The 22083-nt window shown below is 41.9% G+C and overlaps 2 protein-coding genes across 8 annotated transcripts in view; one reads left to right on the forward strand and one right to left on the reverse strand.

Annotated features, from left to right (window-relative positions):
• Positions 1-17099, reverse strand: part of STYK1 (serine/threonine/tyrosine kinase 1) — a 32664-nt gene extending 15565 nt beyond the window's left edge. For 2 of the 3 annotated variants that reach the window (XM_065048432.1, XM_021281253.2), the window contains exons 1-2: positions 16773-17099; positions 9842-10136 (exon numbers count right to left, since the gene is read on the reverse strand). The gene's annotated coding sequence lies outside the window, so the exon portion shown is untranslated. Of the gene's footprint in view, positions 1-9841; positions 10137-15112; positions 15129-16772 lie in introns of those variants that run through there. The other variant, XM_065048431.1, reaches the window with a different exon arrangement.
• SYCE3 (synaptonemal complex central element protein 3) lies at positions 28-21118 on the forward strand. 5 transcript variants are annotated; one of them, XM_065048435.1, is made up of 5 exons: positions 44-164; positions 17764-17932; positions 18430-18538; positions 19569-19715; positions 19791-21118. In XM_065048435.1, the coding sequence occupies exons 3-5, from the start codon at positions 18430-18432 to the stop codon at positions 20072-20074; spliced, it is 540 nt and encodes a 179-aa protein (XP_064904507.1). In that variant the 5' UTR covers positions 44-164; positions 17764-17932; the 3' UTR covers positions 20075-21118. The 5 variants fall into 5 exon arrangements, with proteins under 5 accessions (XP_064904508.1, XP_064904507.1, XP_021136932.1 ...); XM_021281257.2 differs by lacking the exon at positions 44-164 and adding an exon at positions 17161-17240; XM_065048436.1 differs by lacking the exon at positions 17764-17932 and having other exon boundaries at positions 28-164.
• The last annotated feature ends 965 nt before the right edge of the window (positions 21119-22083 follow it).

The following is a 22083-nucleotide window of genomic DNA, read 5'->3' on the forward strand; positions in this document are numbered from 1 at the left end:
AACCCCTCTAAGGGAGGAGCCCCGCTTCTTTTTTTTAGCGGCCCTTGTGGGACTCTTGTCACCGGATCGTTCACCAACGAACATTCTAAATTGCAATAAGCAAAGTAAATGCCGGCAGCCCCTTAAACTTTGTGCACGAAGACCCGAGTGAAGACTCAGGACGCGTGAGTATAGGCCGGTTATCCACTCGGTTGGGGCTGGGATTCCTGAGATACAGCAGAAGGTATCTCAGAAGATGGGACAGAAGAAAAGTAGGCATTCTGTTCCCATGGGAGGGGAACCGCAGGAAAGGGTTCCCCCAATTCCCCCAGATAGTCCATTAGGATTAATGATTAAGTATTGGGATGATTACCCCTCTAGGCGGGGTAAAAGCAAACAAAAATGATATATTATTGTATGGAAGTTTGGGGTGGTAAAGAGATCCGTAGAGACCACCTATATTGGCCAGTTTTCGGATCATTTGTGGACTGGATCTGTCAGGCTTTAAACATTTATGTTAATTCAAAGGAGCCTTTTAGTTCAGAAGAAAGCGAATATGCATTATTATGGATAAGATCAGAGACTAGGGTTAATCTATACCCGTTAAAAGAAAAGAGGGGTGATAAACATGGTCGCCAGAGAAATAAGCGGCATGAGGAAGAGATCCCGATGACACCCCCACCTTATGTACCACCACTGCCACCCCCTGTACCAGTTCCTAGCCCAGTCCCTAGTCCACTCCCTTCGGCACCGAACCCAGAGGGTTTGGATGATAACCAGTCCACGGGGCCTGTCACGCGTAGCAAGACTAGGCAACAGCAACAGCAAACACCATGGCAACTATATCCGTAGGGCTGGTATGTGGATTTGGGATGAACAGCATCAGCAAGGTCCTGCAGCCAACACAAAATGGCCGCTGCAAAGACCTGACTGGAACAATCAGGATCCATTACATAGGGGTCATATGCAAGACCTATGGACTATATTAGTCCAAGGCATTAGAGAGTCTGTTCCAAGGGGTTAGAACATTTAGTGAACACCAAAAGAAAGATGAAACACCTACAGAGTGGTTGGAACGGCTCAGGAAATACTTACAATTGTATTCGGGGTTAGACCCTAGTACCCCTGTGGGAGAGGCGCTGTTAAAAACACAATTTGTAGCTAGATCTTGGATAGATATTAGGAAAAAGCTAGAAAAATTAGGAGATTGGCAAAATCGTGGGTTAGATGAACTATTGAGGGAAGCTCAGAAAGTGTATGTTAGGAGAGAGGATGAGAAAGAACGGAGGACTGTACGAATGATGGTTGCAGCAGTCAGAGAAGGTACAGCCCAACAGAAATGGAAATCCAAAGACCGAAGGGCACAGTATAAGGGGCCTAGTCCTAAGGCAAGACTCCTTAATGATGAGACTGCAATGGAACAGGGTGAGCTAATAGAATGCTTTTACTGTGGAAAGAAAGGGCACATAAAGCGGAACTGTAGGAAGAAAATGGCGGATGAGAAAATGTTCAGAGCGGAATAGGGGTGTCAGGGGCTCTTTTTGCTGGGGACCCAAAAAGGAACGGAGCCCTTGATAAAACTAAAAGTGGGTCCCCAGCAGCAAGAAATTGAATTTCTTGTAGATTCTGGAGCAGAACGATCTACCATACAAACTTTAGCCAAGGGATGTGAGATATCTTCCGACACTATGGAAGTAATTGGGGCAAAGGCAGAGCCATTTCGGGTCCATGTTATAAAAGGAGTAGTTATTGAAACCGATTCCAAAATAGGAGTGGGAAATTTACTTTTAGTTCCTGAAGCTGAATATAATCTCTTGGGTTGGGATTTAATAATTGAATTGGGTGTTAATTTAGAAGTAGCGGGGAAAGAAATTCGGATAAGATTATGTCCTCTCAGGGTGGAAGATGAAAATAAAATTAATTCTGAAGTATGGTATACAGAAGACTCAGTAGGGAAGCTGGATATAACACCCTTTAAAGTTACAATTTCTAGTCCAGAAATACCCATTTGTGTAAAACAATATCCAGTATCCGAAGAGGGCCGAAGGAGATTAAAACCAGAAATAGAAAGATTACTAGAAAAAGGCCTACTCGAGCCCTGCATGTCTCCCTTTAATACCCCCATTTTACCCGTAAGAAAGAAAGATGGAAAATGGAGACTAGTACATGACCTAAGGGAGGTGAATAAAAGAACCGTGAGTTGATTCCCTGTAGTGGCCAACCCATATACCCTCCTGAGTCAATTGGGTCCGAATGATCAATGGTATAGTGTTATAGATTTAAAGGATGCCTTTTGGGCTTGCCTGCTTGATGAAGAGAGCAGAGACTATTTTGCCTTTGAGTGGGAGGACCCAGATACGCATAGAAAACAACAATTGCGATGGACTGTGCTTCCCCAGGGGTTTACGGAGTCACCTAACTTGTTTGGCCAAGCTTTAGAACAAATTCTGCAGGAATATGAGCACAGTCCAGAAGTGGTACTAGTGCAATATATAGATGATCTCTTGTTAGCAGGGCAAGACGAAGAAGTGGTTAGACAAGAAAGTATTAAATTATTAAATTTCCTTAGTCTACAGGGGCTCAAAGTGTCAAAGACCAAACTCCAGTTTGTTGAGCAAGAAGTGAAATGTCTAGGACACTGTTTGAGCAGGGGGACCAAACATTTGGACCCAGAAAGAGTAAATGGGATCTTGTCATTGCCAGCCCCAAAGTAAACAACAGATAAGACAAACATTAGGACTAACTGGATACTGTAGACAATGGATTGAAAATTATACAAAGAAGGTAAAATTTTTGTATGAAAAATTAACACAGGAAAAACTGGTACAATGGATGGAACAAGATGAGGAACAATTTCATTGCATAAAGAAAGTGCTCCTGTGTTGAGCTTGCCAGATGATAGGGAAACCATTTTATTTGTTCACTAATATAGATGCAGGGACTGCATACGGGGTCTTGGCACAAGAATGGGCTGGACATAAAAAACTGGTAGCTTATTTATCTAAATTGCTAGACCCCATTAGCAGGGGTTGGCCAACATGCCTACAGGCAATAGTATCAGCTGCGTTACTAGTAGAAGAAGCACAGAAAATAACATTTGGAGGAGAATTGCATGTTTTGACACCACATAATATACGAGGGGTTTTGCAACAAAAATCTGATAAATGGATAACAGATTCTAGGTTGTTAAAATACGAAAGTAAATCCTGGGTGGTCAGCACAAGCCTGTGAGTTGTATGCCATTTTAAGAGCCTTACAATGGATCGGCACGGGTAGTGGAACTATATATACCGATTCGAAGTATGCAGTTGGAGTAGTACATACATTTGGTAAAATTTGGGAAGAACGAGGGTTGATAAATTCCTAATAAGAAAACCTAGAGCAATAGCAGTGGTTCATATAAAGGGACACCAGAAAGGCCTGAATCCCAATATTAGGGGAAATAACCTTGCAGACGAAGAAGCAAAAAGGGCAGCCTTATTAAATCTTAAAGGACTGACTTATGAGCTGCCAGATCCAAAGAAATTAAGAGAAAATTGCCCTAATTGCAGACAAGGAACAGAAAGGGAAAATGATTTCCCTTGCTATGAGTGCTGGAAAGAGTTTAACGTAGACGCTATTCCCTGTACTTGTCTTGGGCTAAAACATAGACAGTGTCCTAGCCATCCACGCTCAAATATATATGTCTTTAGTACTGTAGAAAAAGAAAAGCTAACCAAACTAGGGGCAAAGCAGCAAGGTGAACAATGGAGATTAGAAGATGGGAGAGAAGTAGTTAGAAAAGTAACTGTGGTCGGTATAATGAACAGGTTACATGATATTACACATTGGGGAACGCAAGCATTAGTAGATCAATTTGCCACAAAATATGCTTGCATAGGAGCATATAACATAGCAAAACTTATTGTTGAAGGGTGCCTTACGTGCCAGAGAGTAAATAAACAACAAATAAGGAAACGAGTTCCTGGCGGAAGGGAACTCACATACCGGCCATTCTCAAGAATAGGCATTTCCAACAACTAGGGCCACTGCTCGTATGGTAGCAAAAATATTGTTAGAAGAAATAATTCCCCAATATGGAATAACTGAAGCTATCGATTCTGACCGGGGCCCACATTTTGCATCAAGAATTATTACAGAAATCTTTCAGGCACTAGGTACTGACTGGCGGTATCATACTCCATGGCATTCACAAAGCTCGGGAAGGGTTGAACGAATGAATGGAGAGATAAAAAAGCAGCTTACTAAATTAATGATAGAGACTAAGATATCATGGGTAAAATGTTTGCCCCTAGCACTGTTAAACATAAGGACTCAGCCGAGAACAGACCTCGGAATATCACCCTTTGAAATGTTATATGGAATGCCATTCGATTTAGAAATGCCACAAGATCACCCAAAAGTGCGTGATTTTCAGATAAAAAATTACTTAGTGCAGTTGTTGAAGCGAAGGAAATACCTTTGGGAAAAAGGGTTGGTGATACAGCGTCCACCTCTGGACATAAAAATACATACCCTAGAACCTGGAGATAAGGTACTCATAAAAACATGGAAAGAAACATCATTAACCCCTCGATGGGAGGGACCTTATCTTGTTTTACTCACTACAGAAACAGCCATCCAAACTGCCAAAAAGGGGTGGACACACGCCAGCTGAGTTAAAGATCCAGTCAAGGCTAACGCCTGGACTGCAGAGCCCACAGACGACCCTCTGAAAGTTAAACTATGGAAACAATAAATGGACATGGGCTTGTTGAATCATATCGTGCAAGTACAGAAAAACGATAAAGTTGTTTATGAATATCCCATTTGTAAAAATCATAGATGTATTAATATAAGTTGTAATTGTTATCCTTTTTATATGCTTTAGGTGCATAGTGTGCTTAAACAATTGGTGGTTGCACTGTATAGACGGTATTCCTTTAGAGGAGTATGCAATCAATGTTATAATAAAGAATTAGAAATTACAGATTTGGCATTGAAATCAAAAGTTGCACGAAAAAGAGATCCAACCTGACAGTCCTGACTGGTGTTGTATATACACCTACGAAATATAGCCTGAGCGGTTTTGCTCTCACCCTAATGAACCAACCCCTCTAAAATACAAATAACAAGGGTGTGCTGTAGAACTACCATAAAGAAAATACCGTGCTACTTTCCTATAGTCAAAGACTATAATTGGGAAGCGTATAAACAAAGGCATGGAGAGCAAAAGCATTCAGGGTTTCCTGAAGAATATTCTTGCTGCCGAGAAGATGGTTTACCCCGTGGCTCGAAGCAACCGAGTCGATGGGCGAGGCAGAGGAATAAGAAACGGTGGAAACAAGAGCCTGAGTGGAACTATGCCAAAATATTGGCCGAGCTACCCCAATGTTAAGCAGCACACCCAGGCACTAACTAAAAAGCAAGGAGGAATGAGCCAGAGTCAATGCAGCCCAATCTGGTACACTATGTTGATGTTGCTATTATTGCTGAGCTATGGAGAAACAGCACATAGAATGTATAAGTGGACTTTAATTCAAGCAGAGGAAAGTCGTGTGATTGAAGAAAATGTAACCGTAGGTGCACCCTCATTTAACGTAACCATTTATGATTTATTAGGACATTTATGTTCTGGGGAAGACTGGAATTTTGGTCACTGCAAACCTCCACATAAAAGGGGAAGTGCAGTATCAACTTATTGGTGCCCTAGCTCCAATCCAGGAAAGGGATATTGCAACTATCCTAACCAATATTATTGTGCTTATTGGGGTTGTGAGACAATAGCCACAGCGTGGAGCATTGCCAATCCAGATAAATACCTCCAAGTCAGCTGGTGGCCTAGAGATTATCGACAGTCTCTCCCATCACTTTATGGTAGTTCTGACCCAGGGAATTGCAAAACATTAGAAATTACAGTCTTGCAACCGCGAGACCAGGGGTGGTCAATTGGCAAAACTTGGGGTGTAAGGATCTGGGAGACTAGGACTGATCGAGGGACACTTATAAAGATACAAAAAGAACCTGCCCCAGAAGGGAAATCCCAATCAATAGGCCCTAATGCGATAATAACGGGGAAATTAGAGATAAATAAAACTTCTAAGATACTTAATATAACGATGACAGATAGCTCTGATATAGATGCATTTACACAATTGGAAGAAGTAAACCCACTTTGGACTCTAATAAATGCGAGCTATCAGGTGAAATTTAACAGCAGAATGCTGGTTATGCTTAAATACCAAACCACCATATTTTGAAGCTATTGGACTAAGAAATATGCCAAAGCTCGCTAATGGATCAAATCCTGGGTCTTGTAGGTGGGAAAATAATACTCAAGGAACATCGTTGCAACAAGTCCAGGGGCAAGGACTATGTATAGGTCAAATACCCCCTGGAAAACGGTATCTATTTATAAATGGCACCCTTAAAGCTAATAGGGCTGGTGATTGGGTAATACCCGCCAATAATTCTAAGTGGATATGTTAAAAAACCGGACTTACACCTTGAGTTTCTATGAATTATCTAAAAACCATGAAAGAATTTTGTATATGAGTATCAGCTAGAATCTGTCTTTACACACCGATTAACGAAAAGGGAACCGATCACTGCTCTGACCTTAGGTATGATAATGGCCCTCAGTGTAGCAGGTGCAGGAACAGGAATTGCCTCAATAGTCAACCAAAACCAAGAATTCGCGGCATTGAGAGTAGCCGTCGATGAGGATCTGCTAAGAATGGAGCAAACTATTACTGCGCTAGAAAAATCAGTCAGATCCTTGTCAGAAGTGGTCTTGCAAAACTGGTGAGGATTAGATCTATTGTTCTTCAAAGAAGGAGGCCTTTGCGCAGCTTTAAAGGAATGCTGTGTATATGCAGACCACACAGGTCTAGTAAGAAATACCATGAATAAGCTACGAGAAAATACAGAAAAACGAAAAAGGGAATATGAATCTTGGCAGAGTTGGTACAAAACCTGGTTTAGACAATCACCTTGGCTTACAACCCTCCTCTCTACTATAGCAGGGCCATTGATTCTTTTAATGCTAGTGTTGATGTTTGGACCATGTATTTTTAATAAAGTAATAGCTATTGTGAGAAGCAGGCTAGAAGCAGCACATTTATTATTAGTTAAAGCAAAGTATGAGGAGTTACCCAATCAAGATGATACTGAGTTATTTGTATTAAGTAGTCAGGAATTACAACACTTTAATGAACAAAATAAGTAGAAGAAGAAAAGGGGGGAATTGTAATAAACAATTCTAAGAGTTAGAGATGTTTGTTCATTAAAGCTTCTTAAAAGAAAACGCTCAGGGGTTATTGTGCAACACGGGAAGCCCCTGCCCTTTGTTGTGCAATTGCCTTATATGTTCGATCCTCTAAAGGTGGGGGCAGGGGTAGGTGAGAAGATAGGAGATTAACTGCCTGGCAACAGAGGACACATTCGCAGAAAGAACGAGTGACGTGGCACCCTGAGCAACGAACCCGGGACTGTTGGCCCTATAAAAAGTTCGGAAGAAGTTTTTCCCGCGCACGCCACTGGAGGAGCGGAGACTCCCCAGCCGCCCAGCGCTGTTTTTGCTTATTGCGTTGAAATCCATCAGGAATAAATTTCTGTTATTCAAGTTAATTTCGAGTCAAAATTTATTACAGTGCACATTGAATGTGAGTGAAGAGGGAGAAGAAAAGCGCCAAGGAAAAGCAAACAGTGAAACAGGACTGTAAATGTCCACTTTTTTACTAAAAGCAGTGTCCAAAACAAATAAAAAACAAGTCCCACATGTTTCAAGCCTAACAATTTGATGCCATAAGAATGTACTTCTGCAAAACACTATGTATTTGTTAAGACTACATAGCCTGCCTCTTCTGCCTTCAGAAGACCTTAGTGACTATTTCCAACACCCTGGCAGATCATGACACTTGCAAGGTTTCCCCCACCCGTCACATCATCTCACCTCTGACCATAAGCCACCCATGGGCTGCCAAGCAGCATCTCCAACTGTTCAGAATGGAAATTCTGATGGGGCAACTCAAGTTATAACATACCACAGCCATCTCACTTCTGCCCTGAACACGTATTACTGATAATATACTGCAGCTTGCTGTACTGGCTGGAATAATGTCTCAGTAACAATGATTTGGTCTCCAACTCACTTCTGCAACAGCTGGTAACTGTAACACCCTCTATAAGAAAACAAAGTGTTTAAAAAATCGCCTATGGTGACTCAAGATTTTTTCTTGGTCCACAATTAGACAGAACCTGAACATCAAACCTAGGCTAGCTGCAGCTGAAGCATACTAAAGGAGTGAAAGAAAATTAGGCTGACCACTTCTGAAAAGCTAGACTGTGGAGAAAACAGCAAATAATGAGGTCCATGCTGCTATTTGACCAGGTGGACTACTTAGGACAAACTTGGCTCCTTTTCAAGGGAGTAGCAGAAACAGGCAGAGTCAGCAGTCAATGCTGAATTGATTAGTATGACTCAGGAGGACTCTGCACTGCTGTGCTTTTATGCTAACATGGCTAGTCCGAACTAACACTGTATCAGTGGAGATATGCAAGTTCGCATGGTGCTGTTTTGCTTAAACTTAGATCAGCTCAGAAAAAATTAATTTATTTGTGCAGTGTGAGGGAGTTTGAATAAACAAGTGTGAATCTGTACAGAAACTGAATGGTTTTTAAGGCAAAAATATTCTTTTTCTAATGAAGACACAGCTTACTACAGTTTCTGAAAAATTAACATATATCTTGATCACACTCTCCCTGACTTAAGGCCACACATTATCTGCAAAATAAAAGTTAAAATAATAATTTAAATAGTGAGGCGTTCATTGACCTGAAGCCTTTAGTGAGCAGGCTGCTTGGAATATAGAAAGTATAGAGGCCAGACTCTCAACCGCACGTTCTTACCTATGACTTCCTTTTGTGCAGTCAGAAGCACACACAACTTTTGAAAATGCCAACCATTCTGTCTCTTTTTTTCTGACTGAACTCTGATTTTGGTGTTAGCTGCAAGTACTAAGCCTGTATCAAACCCTAGCACAAGCCTGATACATATATTCTGAAAAACTGTGACAGCAAAAACTGTGACAGAACATAAGAAGAACGAAAGAGTTTTTCAAAGGACCATGCGTACACATAGATCTTGTAAAAAACACTGTGTGGTAAAAATACTGCATGACATCATATTGCTGCATAATGGCTTAAGAAATGGAACGTGAATCTGCTTTCATAAATGCACAGCCACAAGGAAACTGAGCTGAAGCTGTGTATACAACTTCAGCTTCATGGTTTTCCAACTTTTGGTTTCTTGATGCATTTAACCTAGATATTGTTTATAATTTAACCAGTAGCTCATGCATACACACACAGATACATGCAAACAAGTAAACACATAGAAAAATCTAGATACCTGTACCACTTTGGATTAGAGTCAGCTCCCTTAAAATCAAGCAACAGTGATGGAAGTCAAATGCTAATTAATTCTGAATCCAGCCCTAGGCATGTATTACTTAACCAAATACTGTACATGTTTATACACACATGCATAGCATCGCCCTGCATTGTTTCAGTGAACTGAGACTAGTTTTATATGAAACTGATTTCCTTTGTTATATTCTTCCTGCTTAAAATGTGCCTAGAAGTAATTTCATTTAAATCAACCTGCATTTACAAGACATATCTCTTTTTTTTTTTCTCAAATACCAATACCACTATGATCACAGAAATTTGTAAGTAACTTCAATACAAGCAGTAAGTACATACACAGATGCATAGACTTTATGGTACAGCTACATCCTATTTCAGGTCACATTTCTGTTAGTTTTTTTAAAAAACTAAACATTCATTAGCTAATCTTCCAGCATTGTTTTCTCTCACTTACCTGAATTACACCATTCCTCTTGCCCCGCAGTAGTCTTTTCCTGGAGCTCGCCTACTGCCAGTTCCCAGCTTGTCTGAGGCTGCCCCTGATAACGCTGGTAGTTACCTTGTACGATTGTAATTCTTATGACTAAGTTCCTCCTCACTGATTTTCCTATCCCAGACGTGCTCAGCTTCACTTCTTCTCAGCTGTCTCCCCAGGGAGATGGCGTGAGTATACATCCAACACAGGAGATGGCAGGTAGGCACACGCTTGTAAAACGGGTCTGCCTGGCTTCCACGCACCAGCTGCTCACCTGCAATGACAGAGACAGGCAAAGCAAAGAGTCCTTGGGCGGGGACTTGCAGTGTAATTTTAAAGGCAGGCAAACAGGAGGGGATAGGCTAACGTAACAAGCAGAAATCATACACTTCACATTACAGTTTCATGTTTAGAAAAAAAAAGGGTTCTTGGAACAGAAAATCTGTACAGGAGGCCTAAGACTCCAGACGCTGCAACAGCTTTCTATCAGGAACACAATCTGCAAATGAGGAAAGAAAGAAAAGACCAATAACTCCAAAACATGCGACAACAGAGAGCGGCAAAGCAGGCTTTATTCCTGTTCTTCCTTCCTCATTCATCTCTCTCCTGCTCGGGCTGTCCATGCATCCTGCCAGCATTTTCCAGCTCTGCCATCAGTTCTCCCGTGACCTTCCCTCCCACCAATCCAGCCCAGAGCTCCCACACAGCTCTGGCAATGACCCTCACTTACAAACCCCTATCAAAATCCATCCTGAGCTTCCCAACCAGACTGGATAATATCCTTGAACTTGCCATGTGACCTTTTCCTGTTATGATGCCCCTGTGGTCACCGTTCTGCTCTGCTGGTGCCCTCAGTCCTCAGTGCCTGTGCAGCGTAATCTTCATTGCACCTCAGTTCCTCAGCATTTTAATTCTGGGGACTTTCTTCCCACCCAACCTGTGTATGTGAGCCCCTGCTGTTGGTCTGCCAGTTCCTCCCATTAGCTCAGAGATTGCCCTCTCCTATCACTGAAAAATCTTGTGTGAAGAGTTTCAGATTCCTGACTCCTGTTTATTTGCTTACCTACTTTGCACAAGTGGGAGGCAGTTGTACTACAAGAGGAAAAAACATGAGGCCTATCGCTGAGAGACAAAGTTCATTTCACAGTCAACAACATGGCTGCAGGTGGCTTTGGGAAGGTGTAGAAGATTATGATCTCTGCCAACTGTTTGAACAAAACTTACCTACTGTTATTAACACTTGGGTGCTGTACATATTATTTGGCATGGGAAAATTTTAGTTGTGATAGAGGCAATAGCTTTAGACACTGAAACACAGTAGTTAATTTATCCATAAGAGAGACTGCATATCAATATATTCGTACACCAGTATATCCCAAGTTTCTCTCTAGGATTATTCCTCCACCTAGCATTTACTATGTGTGTAAAACGCTGAAAACCAGGTGTGGTTTTCTTCATTGCTTGATCTCTCTACCAAGACTGCCAGATGTGGGCAAAATAGTGAAATAGCCCTGTGACATGGCCTTTCATCCCCCGAGAAACCAGGAGAGACATCTTATAGACTGAAAATTTTCTTGAGTTAGAAAGACCACGACAGCTGCAGAGTGTAGGCTCAGACTCGTTTCAGCTTTCCTCTTATTCTGGTACTAACTTGCATTGATTCTCAGCAGTACTTTCTACACGAAGGAGCAGAAGATCTGCCCTGTACACCATTCTCCATTAAAAAGTGGCTAAAATGCAAAAGCCAGTTCCTCATTTAAATGACTTCTTTACTGAAATGTGTTACTTTCCACAGGCACTTTCCCCAAGGGCAGCTGGGGAAACCTATTCAGACTCCTGTTTAAAAATAACTGGCAATATTCCTCCTTTTCCTCCTTCTTTCGCAGTTTCTACAGCCCTCAACTGTAGACAAAAGAGTGGGAAAGGCAAAGGGTTAATATTCAAGGTATACATATGCAAGAGCTGCTGCTTTTAGTTTTCCCAGTCAATCTTTCTGCTGTGCTCCCGCTCAGACTCATCGGAGAAGATATTTTAATGGTTCAGGCCTCAAACTATATAATCTTCCTCACTGATCCACAAGCCCTCCTTCTGTTTAGTTAAGGGACAGCAGTCATTTATTGTCAGGTTTTGTCCTATGAAAACGAAACTTCTCCTTGTATTGTGTGCATATCCACAAAGAAAACACTGCCTGTTAAATGCCTGTGCCCTTCTGCCTGTTTTTTTCCTTAAGTAGTATGATTAGGCATGTTGAAAGGCAGCATACTGGCAGTCTTATTAACAAAAATGTCCTCTTTATCTCCAAGATGGTTATAGCACACCTAGCAACCATCCAAACCACACAGCAGCTGCTCACTGGCCTCAAGATGTGTTTCTGGGACTAAGCAGCAGTTCAACCACGCAGTGGTTCTGGGACTAAGCAGCAGTTCAACCACGCAGTTCAAGCAGCAGTTCAGTATTTCTCCTATGTGCTCAGGGTGCTAACTTTGCCGTTCGACTTCCAGAAGATAAGCGTACTCCAAGTAATTGCTGCTGAACCAGAAAATGCAAGCTTCATATGAAACAATCCCCTTCTTAAGTGTTGTTATGGTATTTACTTTTTCTGCAGTAATTTAGAGGCAGTAAGGTCTCTTACTTTCACATCCTAATGTAAGATTTAAAACTGTGGCTTATAGCTGTTAGACTGTGACTGATCTTTTGGTCAGCCTAAGCCCACAGAGGTTGAAAGGCTCAGTACCTGTTCTTTAGTTTCTGCAAGCTAGACATTAATCCTGGAATAGGATGATCTAGAAGTGAAAGAAAAATTCCTGTCATTATCCCAAGTTTCTGTTTTGCCTCATGAGCTTTGCCTCTCAATACGGTAGGTCTTCTGAGAACAATTCACTTGCTTATTTCATATTTAGATTTTTCTTGAAAATGGTAGTTCTAGTATGATTTTCAGTTCATCCCTGCAGTTTCTGTTATTTAAAATTTCCAAAGGAACAAAGGCTAGGAAAGGGAAGTATTATATGAAAAGAAATGAAAAGAAAAAAAAAAGCTTCTCCTTATAAAAATAAAATGACTAGAGGATTATGCATTACTCTTCTTCAGCCAGTTGAAGGTCTGGCAATTTGCTAGCACTTCACAGAATCACAGAATTGTTGGGGTTGGAAGGGACCTCAAAAGATCATCTTGTCCAATCCACCTGCTAAAGCAGGTACACCTCGAGTAGATCGCACAGGAATGTGTTCAGGTGGGTTTTGAAAGTCTCCAGTGAAGGAGACTCCACAACCTCTCTGGGCAGCCTGTTCCAGTGCTCTGTCACCCTCACTGTGAAGAAGTTTCTCCTCATATTCAGACGGAACCTCCTGTGCTTTAGTCTGTGGCTGTTGCCCGTCATCCTATCATTGGACACCACTGAAAGGAGTCTGGTCCCATCCTCTTGACACTCACCCTTGAGATATTTATAAACATTGATGAGATCCCCTCTCAGCCTTCTCTTCTCCAGGCTGAACAGACCCATCTCTCTCGATCTCTCCTCATAAGAAAGGTGCTCTAGGTCCCTAATCATCTTCATAGCCCGACACTGGAGTCCCTCCAGTAATTCCTTGTCCTTCTTAAACTGGGTGGCCCAGAACTGGACACAGTACTGCAGATGCGGCCTCACCAGGGCAGAGTAGAGGGGAAGGAAAACCTCCCTCGACCTGCTGGTCACACTCTTCCTAATGTACCCCAGGATACTGTTGGCCTTCTTGGCCACAAGGGCACATTGCTGACTCATGATCAACCTGTTGTCACCCAGAACTTCTAAGTCCCTCTCTGCAGTGCTGCTTTCCTCTATCTCCTCTGCACTTCCTCTATTCAGGGTTAGGCACATCAAAAAATAGTCTTTTTCTCTCACTCCCCTGCCAAATTAGACCTTATAATTCCCAACTCTTTTCTGTAATCTAAATGGAAATGTCATTTGCACAGTTTCATGGAGTCACTAGCATGGTCAGCTGTTCTCAAACCAGATGCTCTGGAAAGATGCTGAAGGTTGATTAGATGCTGTAAGTAGGCTACAGTACAGTTTTTCCCTTTGGTTTCTTTGGCAGATTTTCCAGGCCCAGAAGCTGGGATTCATTCAACACAGCTGAGAAACCAAGCTAAGGTCATAGCTGCCCAAGTTCTCTGTACAGTTACTACAAGGTCATAAGAGCTTCTGTATGCTTTACAAGTACTAAAATCCCCTTTCCTTACACTGACATCACAGTACAAAGGGTAACCTAACTCCTGATTTACATGTCTTGGTCAAATGTCAGAAGTTATATGCCACACATTTGAGCTAAATTCTGTTGCCTTCCTCTTCTTCAAAGAAATAACTTCCCCAAGCAGGAGTTCTTTGGGTTCCCAAAATCAGTACTCATCCGCAGTGTAATTCTTGGCCACATCCTCTCCTAGAACTCCAGGACTGTTAGACTGTAGGTTAGGTGCAGCACGTTATCACATGCATTCAGTTCAGCTCTGTGTAATTCCTGAGTGCTCTTGTCCTTAGCAGTTAACATCCTGATCACAATACTTATGCATACTCCTCTGTTACCTTCACATTTCCTCTTTCAGTTCACATTCTTTTTGCTAAATACGTACATTTCCCTTTTAAGTTCCTGCTCTTTGCCACCGCATTTTTACACTGTTCACATATTCCAGTGAGAACCCAACAGCTCCTCTTGGAAAAACAGAAGTAGAGTGACTTAAACACGTAGTCTCAGGATAGAATAAATTGCAGGGCTTCACATATAAAGAAGCAGAGGAGCCAGCTATCCTCTGGGAAGGATGCCCACAGAGACATTAGAAGAACTTGAAAATACTTATCACCAAAGCTATAACACTGTTACATAAAAATGCATTAAGAACTACCTCATTTAATAATGTATTTTTTACACCTGTAATTCGCCCTCTAATACATTATTGTGTCCTAATTGTAGTGGAGAAAAATCACAAATAAAGAAAGCTATGTTGAGACTAAATCTGCTCCTGTCTGTCATTGTCATTGGAAATTGATTCTAGTACATTGATTATTATGCAGTAGCAAGGTGGCTGCCAAGCTATCAGAATTACATGCATAAACACACTAAATTTTCTGCCCATGTTTTCAGAGAGTAATGAAGCAGTATTAAAAAGCAATACCATGCTAGACCAAAAATCAGCCTCCTAACCACATATAAACACATGTACAGCAAGGAAGCCATATCTGGAAGGGAGCTTAAAGGCACAGAATTTAGGTGCTGGGGTTACCTGAGAAATGACTGTGCCATCTCAAACCAAGGGTCTATCAGCCTAGCATTATGCCTCAGATAGCTGGCAGTGAGAGCACCTATAGGAAACAAAGGACTACAAAAATATAAAATGATACTTCCCTTAACACTCTCCCCAGCCTCCAGTAGCCTGTGGTTCAAGGATTTATTTAGCCAAATATAACTTTTTCTTTCGTATGCCTTGAAGGATTTTGCTCAACCACTTTTGAACCTCTACAAAACTTTAGCAACACAATGATCTGTGATAAATTCTGCAGCATTCCTACAACTTGAGTGAATAAATACTTCATTTGTTTTGAAGATGGATTGCCATCTTCAAACCAGCTACTCAGTTGGCAGCAAAATGAGTGGTGACAGCAAGAGACCAGTCGAGTTTCATTCATGATGAGAATACTAATATACTCAATCACTTAAGAACAGGACTAAGCTTGTGTTTGTGTAGATGAAAAAGGAGAACAAGAGACAGGCCAAACCATTTAAGGTTTGGCTACTGATCTGCCATGGGACATGATTTGGGGTGTGAGAATTTCAAAGAAGGGACTTGATTCTCACTGCTATATACAAGGTAATTACTAGTATCAGCAAACTCTTGACAAACTTTCAGTCTTTTGAGTCTTCCAAAAATTTCTAACACTTCTTTGCCTAGTCCTGCAAACACCTTCTGGAAGGCACCTTCAAAGACCATCCAGTCCAACCCCTCTGCTGTGGGCAGGGACCAGGTTGCTCGAAGCCCCAACCAGCCTGGCCTGGAACACTTTCAGGGATGGGGCATCCACAGCTTCTTGGGGCAAGCTGTTCCAGTGCCTCATCATCCTCATAATAATTTCTTCCTTATCACAGAATCACAGAATGTTAGGGATTGGAAGGGACCTCAAAAGATCATCTAGTCCAATCCCCTCTGGAGCAGGAACACCTAGATGAGGTTACACAGGAATGTGTTCAGGTGGGTTTTGAATGTCTCCAGAGAAGGAGACTCCACAACCCCCCTGGACAGCCTGTTCCAGTGCTGTGGCACCCTCACCATGAAGAAGTTTCTTCTCAAATTTAAATGAAACCTCCTGTGTTCCAGTTGGTACGCATTGCCCCTTGTCTTATCATTGGTTGTCACCGAGAAGAGCCTGGCTCTATCCTGGTGACACTCACCCTTTACATACTTATAAACATTAATAAGGTCACCCCTCAGTCTCCTCCAAGCTAAAGAGACCCAGCACCCTCAGCCTTTCCTCATAATGGAGATACTTCACTCCCTTTATCATCTTTGTGGCTCTCATCTAAATCTCTTTCAGTTTAAAACTGCTGCCCCTTGTCCTCGTCCTACAGGCCCAGGTCTGAAGTTTCTCTCCATCATGTGGGCAGGGGGATAGATGGATGCCCTCAGAAAAGAAGCAGAGGCACCACCCAACTTTTGAACTTCGGGCCCAAGATGTAACTTTTGGGTTACTTTCAGGACAACTCCCGAAACCACAGACCATCTGGTGCGACCAGTTTTGCCACGGCTGCAGCTGCCAGCAGCCGCCCGGGACTTGGGGGGCGGCAGGGAAGAGACGCGCCGGCCCAGCACCGGGCCAGCGTAAAGGGCCATGCAGCCCGGGGGGGCTGGGGCACAGCCAGAGGGGCCTCAAGCAGGGGTAGGGGGTTACCTCCTGTCGTCCAGCCTCCGGGGAAGGGCAACTGCGCACCGCGGCCGGCAGGGGAGGAGGCGCTGCCCAGCAAGCCCGCCCTGCCACAGGCGCCATGGGGATGCAAGGCCGGCTGAGGGGCCCGCTGTGCCGCGGCCCGGGACCGGCGGTGGGTGGGCTAGAAGGAGAGGGGTGGCGGGACACGCAGCCGTGCTCCAGCCCGGCCCCGGAGCCGCGCAGCGAGGGTGCACACTCCTGCCTTTCCCCTGCTGTCCCTCGGCCGCTCAACCCCTGACCCAAGTGTTTTTTTTCGTGAAACACAAAATTAAATCGAGTTCATGAGCTCGGGGGCCGAGCGCGCAGGAGAGGACAGAACACCGTCTTTTTTTGTGTTCAGTTCCCGCCCGCTCCTCTCCCCGGCCCCGCTGTAGCCGGCCGCGGGCCCGTGAGGCGAGACGGAGCGGGGCAGGGGGAGGCGGAGCGGTTGGCGTGAGGCGCTGGCTGGGGCCCCAGACTCTCCGCCCGGGCTGCAGCTTGGGGAGGGAGGGGACGGGAGTAGGACCTTCCCCTCAGGAGGGAGCGGGCTGCGGGGTGAGGGTGGTTAGCGTGGGCGATGGCCGCCCCCTGAGGGCGGGTCCTCCCTCGGCCCAGCTGTCTCGCAGTGCCCGGGGCGCCCGGCGGTCTTGGTGAAAGCCGAAGCGTCCCGGGCATGTGGGGCAGCCAAGGCTTCGGGCTTTTTTAAGGTCTCAGGGGTGAACGGTTTGCCGGCACGCAGTTACATAATGAAACGGGTTGTGTGAAGAGACCCTTGAACGCCCAGCATCTTGATAAGGCTTGTCATCGCTTTAAAAAGCTGTAAAGCCACGATAACCCCTTGCATTCCTTCTGTGTTTATGAGCAATAAAAACCGGGAAGGGGATGCCCGCTGAGTTTGAGAAATCATACATTAAAAAAGCTGGCAAAAACTATGCTGCATGTCACTACAGTGAAGCTCTTTTTGTCTCCTTCGTAGGTTCATCCCATCCCATCGGTGGTTTTCAGAAAAGGAAGTTAAAGGCAGGGCTGCGTGTCACATGTTTGGCTAATATCAAGGTTCTGAAATCGCATACATAGGGCCTCTAAAACTGTATTTTTGACCCAAGCATTTTCCTGAAATTTTCCTGCCCACAATCTGAGTGGAGGTTAGTAAATCATATGCACTTTGCTGCTTAAATGGTGACAGAACTTAGTGTATACCTGGCTGTAGCGCAAAAGTGTGAAGTACTGAATAGAAGTGGGGATTTTACAACTAACTTTGAAAATTAGGAATTGCCCTACATCAGGATATTTGGGAAAGAAGCTTGAAGACAACTGTAACAGAATAATAATATTTTCTTATTAAGTGTTTGACACAGTGATCTTTGTTATTACTGATACCAAAATCTTTATTTTGCACCAACACAGCATATTTGAGTGTGATTCTTTCTACTTAAATTAATTTCACAATGGACTGAAAAGAGTATGCAGCACATAGGTGATAACCAGTACCGTAAATGTCAGGGTTTTAATGAATTCATGTGTAAACTGAATATATATATATATATATATATATATATTTAAAATTTGTTATAATGCTAGTTTTAGCTGTGAAAATCACTTCAAAGTAAAAAAAAGTTTTAAATTTATTTTTTCCTTGTAGATGGCTGAATCAGAAGCTCAGGCAGGAAACTATGATAACATGGTAAAGATGGTGGAGGACCTGAGCAAGGACTTAGAAAAACTTCTGGAGGAAATAGAAAAACTAACAGGTACCGGTCTTTATTAAGAATGGTATGGATTTCTCTATTGGAGTGAAGACATTGAAGATTTATTAATATATTTATTGCAGTAAACTTCCATGTGATAGAAATTTAAGTGGAAACAATCACTATCAACTAATGCCATAATGTTCTTAATTGGAAGAAATAATGCAAATTATCTAGAAGTTTCAGATGGCTCAGAATTTAAAATTAATAAGTGACAGATGCTAATGTATTTAATATACAGTGATTAAAGCATAGTATGTAAAATGAGATTTAATTTTGAAAAATGGTGGGATACATAGTACTTCTCAGGTCAGTGCATGATGTGTTTTAATTCCTCAGCTAGCATAAAGACTCCCCTGCAAATTTAATCTTAGCCTTGTATGTATAGAGAGGACTGCATATTCCTCACCATGTGCTGCAACAATTCTATCAGAAACTGTGTGCAGCTAACTGGGCTAGATGGAAACTGTTAATTAAACTATTTGTAATTGAACATAATTTATGAATGCTACTGAGAAAACTATAGACAATTTATAGTAAAAGGGAAAGTATGAAATAGGTCCTAAAACTACTTGTTCTATCAGATACTCATTATTTCAAAATAAATATTTCATTTTTAAGGTTGTTCTTAAAACCTTTCATCTCTATGCTGCAAGACTCCTTTACCTTACTCTTCCTTGCCTAATACAAGCCTCCTGACTGTAACTGGAGAGAGGATTATTTGGTTCATTTATTTTAAAACAGTCTGTTGAACCTTTCTTTGTGATTGCCTATTTTTTTCGTAATTTTTAAGTAAAAGTGTCTATCTCCCATTCTGAAGTACTTTGTGATATTTATAAAGAAGTAATACCAAACAGTCTTTTATTTCCTATTCAGTATTACTGTGGCTAGTTTCCACTTTATTTTAGAGCAGGCCTTCTCTGACATAAGATCTGGACTGATAATAATTAATGTCCTTTATTCATTTACTGAATCAGCCATTGCTTTTATTCAGCCGAAATTCCTAGCTTAGTAGTTACAATTGGGTTTGTAGTGCAGGCAACCTGGATGGCATATGACATGGTCGTCATGCGTACCAACCCACACCTGAGCAACTCCATGAGGCGTTTGGAAGATGCCTTCCTGAGTTGCAAAGAAGAGATGGAGAAGAAATGGCAAGAGGTGCTAAGTGAATATAAAGGTGAAAAGCAAACAAAATGAATAAATTTAGTTCAATGATGCTGGCAGAACTACATCCCTTGGAAAATCACTCCAGTCTTTTTGTTTTCCAGCCACAGAAGTTTCACAGATACTGTGGAAGATGGATTTGCTTTCATCATACTAAGAACTACTTATTTATACATCTGTGGAAGTATTTTAATGAGATTACACATAACCTATATATTTATGTTGAAGGTAAAAGGTCACAATGTGTCTATTTTTATTATGCTCATGAGCAATCTTTATAGTGTGTGTGCATACACAAATTACATGCTTTCTGTGTCTTTCTTCTTGGAAGATTATACTCACTTCATCACCAATATATGTCCAGTTCTTTAACACCTGAACAAATTGGGGGCAGAGGAGTGGGTGGGGGTACAGTGGACCATCACAGTGGTATTGCACCAGCACATGCCTTTCAAGGAAAACAAAAAAAAGATTTTTTTTTTCCAAATAAAAAACAGGTGAAATTCTAGATTTGCAGATAGGTTGGGTTAATTTGATGTGAGATTGCCAATAGATGTTCAGTTACAGAATTTTATTATTCAGATAGGTTATGTATAGTTGTTTCATTTTCTTTGGATTTTTTAACCATTTATTTGGACCAGTTTTCCCAGAAAAAATATTATTTTCAAGCCCTCTGAAGATAGCATGTCTCAAGAAAAAAAAAGTTTACAATTACAGACTGCACTGTATGTGGTGCAGTCTGTGGGATTACTGCAAAAACCAAATTAACCATGTTATGAAACATACTTTTCTCCATATGTTGCTATTGTGCAATATTAAAAAAGGAATAATTACTTTCCTTTTGTAATCAAGTGTGGAAAAGAACACCACCTTGTGGCTTGCAGGTAATGCATAAATTACTGTTTTATCTGAGATGGAAGTCAGTGCAAATTTTAAGGAGAAAGAACTTCCTTTTCTTTAAAATCAGTCTTTTTAAACTATTTTGTGTGACTTTTTGGCCAAAAAGTGCCAAGTATAGATGGACTGTAAATTTTCCAGAAATCTCATTTTTCATTTAGACACTTAAACCAAGTGGCCAGAGTTAAAAAAATAATAATAATCCAGGAATCCCATCAAGAATAGAGAATAACACTCAAAACAAACACTTCTAAAAAATATGTCTTTTAATGAAATGTGACATTCAGTTAAATTGTATGTTTTATGTGGAGCTGAATCCTATTTCCTGTAATTGAAAGATTACACTATGAGAGTCTGTCAGAATAATGTCTTTCTCCAGAGTGAAGGGCCACGATCGGAGAGTGTAGCTGTAAGGAAAGGAGGCATCCAGTAACTTTTTTTTTTTTTTTCCCCATCCTCAAATCTCATCACTTTACCTCTCCAAATTTTGGATTTTTTTTTTTTTTTTTTTTTTTTTTTCCTGTATAACTGACAAGGCAGAAGGCATTACAGCACCATCAACAGAATGTGTTAAGAGCACCTTAATTTTCTCCTCACCAAAAAGCTGACAAATTATAGACTATTAACCATCAGGCATCAATTTAGTCTCAAAAATGGATGCTTTCAGTGAGGTACCAAGTCACCTTACTGTGAAGGAACAGAATGAGTTTGCAGAAGGGACGTTGTGGACACTTGTGAACATTTTTAATCTCTGCCACCCTTTTTCTTAGTCCTGAAAGTCCACCACAAACACCTAACAGTGCTGAGAGGCAGGGACACAAGGTGGGAAGAGAGAAGGGACAGTTGCAGCTGGGAGCACATTATCTGTTCTTCCTGGGGCATCTGGCTGGCTGAGCAGGCCAGGTCTGCCTCTTTCTCACCAAGATTTTCTTCCCAGCTGTGCAATGATAACCAGAGGAGAGTCAGGGATATGCACCAGTGTAGGAAGAGTGCATGTTCCTTGAAAAACTATACAGCAAGATGAGTATACTTTACTACTAAAATAATTTGTGTTTATTTTAGATTGGTTTTCTTATTTTTTTACATTGAGAATCAGCTTGTGGGGACTGTGAGTTTTGCTTCATGCATCTCACCATCTACCACACTTCAGCACAGGTAGATGCTTTAGGCATGCAGCAAAAAACAGTCCACATTGAAACACATTTATTTTCTGTCACAGGAGTGTGCAATGTAAATTTTCAGCAAGAAGTTAATGGAGCAACAGCCCCATCTAGTGCTCACCTGTCTTAAAACTAACAGTAATCCAGATTGCTGGGTTGACATCTCTAAATCACCCAAAGATTTCTGTAATGAAAAGTGTGAGCAGCAGTTCAGCTCTATGTTTGCTCTCAGCAAACTCCACTTTCGTGATCTAAGCCTGTACAGCCATTACTCATAGGTGCTTCCTGTCCTGTATTTAAGGCAAAACATTCTTCTGCAAAACA

Source organism: Columba livia, unplaced genomic scaffold (genome assembly GCF_036013475.1).
Source record: "Columba livia isolate bColLiv1 breed racing homer unplaced genomic scaffold, bColLiv1.pat.W.v2 Scaffold_82, whole genome shotgun sequence".
In the NCBI taxonomy this organism is placed as follows: domain Eukaryota; kingdom Metazoa; phylum Chordata; class Aves; order Columbiformes; family Columbidae; genus Columba; species Columba livia.

What these genes read in the sequence shown, in the direction of transcription:
- SYCE3 (XM_065048436.1), top strand. Translation starts at nt 18,430, where the DNA reads ATGGCTGAATCAGAAGCTCAGGCAGGAAACTATGATAACATGGTAAAG. An exon ending in GGAAATAGAAAAACTAACAG is followed by an intron (nt 18,539 to 19,568) that starts GTACCGGTCTTT and finishes TTGGGTTTGTAG; the next exon opens with TGCAGGCAACCTGGATGGCA. An exon ending in GGTGCTAAGTGAATATAAAG is followed by an intron (nt 19,716 to 19,790) that starts GTGAAAAGCAAA and finishes AAATCACTCCAG; the next exon opens with TCTTTTTGTTTTCCAGCCAC.